This window comes from Psammomys obesus, unplaced genomic scaffold (assembly GCF_907164565.1).
Source record: "Psammomys obesus unplaced genomic scaffold, mPsaObe1.curated_primary_1811, whole genome shotgun sequence".
Taxonomy (NCBI): Eukaryota; Metazoa; Chordata; class Mammalia; order Rodentia; family Muridae; genus Psammomys; species Psammomys obesus.
The window spans coordinates 7,046,979-7,049,331 of NW_026590699.1; the positions used below are offsets into that span (position 1 = coordinate 7,046,979).

General features: G+C 49.4%; 1 protein-coding gene across 2 annotated transcripts in view; it reads left to right on the forward strand.

The window, feature by feature from the left end:
* Cars2 (cysteinyl-tRNA synthetase 2, mitochondrial) overlaps positions 1 to 2,353 on the forward strand; it is a 29,020-nt gene continuing 26,667 nt past the window's right edge. Inside the window, exons 1-2 of one of the 2 annotated variants that reach the window (XM_055608393.1) lie at positions 1 to 227; positions 400 to 450. In XM_055608393.1, the coding sequence (XP_055464368.1) occupies positions 49 to 227; positions 400 to 450 (230 nt within the window). In that variant the 5' untranslated portion in view covers positions 1 to 48. The remainder of the gene's footprint in view (positions 228 to 399; positions 451 to 2,353) is intronic. The other variant, XM_055608394.1, reaches the window with a different exon arrangement.

A 2,353-nucleotide genomic window follows, 5' to 3' on the forward strand; every position in this document is an offset into this window, starting at 1 on the left:
CTGGCCTGCAGGGTTTTGCTCTGCTTGTTCCCTGGATCTGCCCCCGACATGCTGCGGGCGCGCGGGCCTGGCCGGGGCGCTCCGCTGCTCCGGGCCGCGCTGGGTCTCGGGCGGCGCGGGCGGGCATGGCAACGGCCGCAAGGCCAGGACACCGGCGTGCAGGTGCACAACAGCCTCACAGGCAAGAAGGAGCCGCTGATCGTGGCCCGCGCCGACGCCGTCTCCTGGTGCGTGCGCCGGGCGGGGCGGGGCCGGAGGGTGCGCTGCGGGCTAGTCAGCCCTGAGACCCCACGTGTGGTCCCAGAGTGTCACCTAAACACTGGGCGCGTGTGTGGTGGTTGTTATAGGATTCAGGGCTCTTGCAGATCTCTCACATGGTGGATCTTCCTGTGTTCCCAGGTATAGTTGTGGACCCACTGTGTACGACCATGCACACCTTGGCCATGCTTGGTGAGTTTCCTAGATTTGACCTTCTGATCTGTCGGAGGGTCATTTATTATGCAAAGAGCAAACTGTTAGCTTGCTTTATAATCTGTTAAGTGAGCTGAGTAATGACTGCATTCTGGGAATGGTGAAACACCGGAATGTTAGTCTCGTTTGGTCTTCTTAGCTGTTCGGAGTTGGAGTTGTGCGTTCTCAGGTTGGTGTGGAGGAAGAGAGAGAGTGACCCGTTTGCTAGTTAGATGTCCCTAAGGTTGGCCCAGGGACCCGAATCCTATCGTGGGGCAGCATTGCCTTGCACAGGTCACTTTCTTGGTGGAGTCTGTTTCTTATACGAGCTGAAACAGAAATCACAACAGAGCCGTGGCCCACGCCTGTATGCTCAGCAGTTGGGGAGTTTGAGGCAGGAGGATCTCTGTGAGTTACAGGCCAGTCTGGTCTACAAGCTGAGCTCCGGATAGCCAAGGTTACACAGATAGTCTGTCCTTGTCTACAGACAAACAAACATAAATGACAACGGCTCAGTGTTTGGAACCTTCATGGCAGTTTCAGGAAATGTCTGTGAAGTGCTGCTTAGCACAGTGTCCCCCGTCAACCGTTCTAAGACCTCCACAGGACTGACCGTGCTAACTCTGCAGGGCCATACTCCTGGGAAGCATTGGAGCTGGGCTGAAGTTCCTTCTGCGTTTATCAATATTCCCCATTTCCTAATATCTTGTTTGTTGTCTTGTACATTTTAAAAGATTTATTTACTTATACATATGAGTGTTCTATGTACATGTATGACAACAGGGCATCAGATCCCATTATGGACACTTGTGAGCCACCATGTGCTTGCTAGGAATTGAACTCAGGACCTCTCAGGACCTGGAAGAACAGCCAGTGCTCATAACCACTAAGCCATCTCTCCAGCCCTCATCTTGCACATTTTTATTTGTGTATTTTTAGATCTAAATTAAACACAAGTGTGGAAGACAAAAGGACATTCTACCGACTGTTCTGTGACAGAGTCTCTCACTGGCTTGGAACTCTACAAGTAGGCCAGCCTGGCTAGCCAGTAACTCCCTGGGATCCACCTGTCTCTGCTTTTCCAGCACTGGGATAATATGGAAAATCCAAATTCCAGAAAAAGAATGGTAAAAAGCTTTTTTGGTGCTGGGCAGTGGTGGTGAACACCAGTACTCGAGAGGCAGAGGCAGGTAGCTGTGTATGAGTTTGAGTCCAGCCTGGTCTACAGAGTGAGTTCCAGGACAGCCTGGCCTACACATAGAGAAATACTATCTCAAAAAACAAATAAACAAACAAACAAACAAACAAAAAGCTCTTGTCATTTGACTTCTTTTAAAATTTTATTTTATTTTTATTACAGTTTATTCACTTTGTATCCCAGCTGCAGCCCCCTCCCCCATCTCCTATCATTTGACTTTCTTTGATGATATATTACAGGACTTTCTATACATTTAAATAGATGCAAACTTACTCAACAGCTCTAAACTCAAAAACAGCGCCATGTCCCAAAACTGATGCTTCTCACAAGGACCCTTCTGGGCCTCCAGGTGGGACCTGGTTTGTAAAAACAAGTGCTTGTTTCCCTATGAACCAACCATCAACTGTAGAACACAGTTTGGAAGTTACATTGCGGTGTGTTAAACTGTAACACATTTCTTTTCAAGAATAATGATGGGGGCAAGGTGGGTCACTGGGGAGCAGGCTCTTCTTGAATAAGCCTGATGACCTAAGTTTGAGCCCCAGGACCCGTACGGTGAGAGGAAAAGAAGTGAGCCCCACAAAAAGAAGTGACCTCTACAGACTGTTGCAACATATGTACATCTGCCCTCGGGCGCCCGTGTGTGCAGAGCACATGCCACACACACACACACACACACACACACACACACACACACACACACAC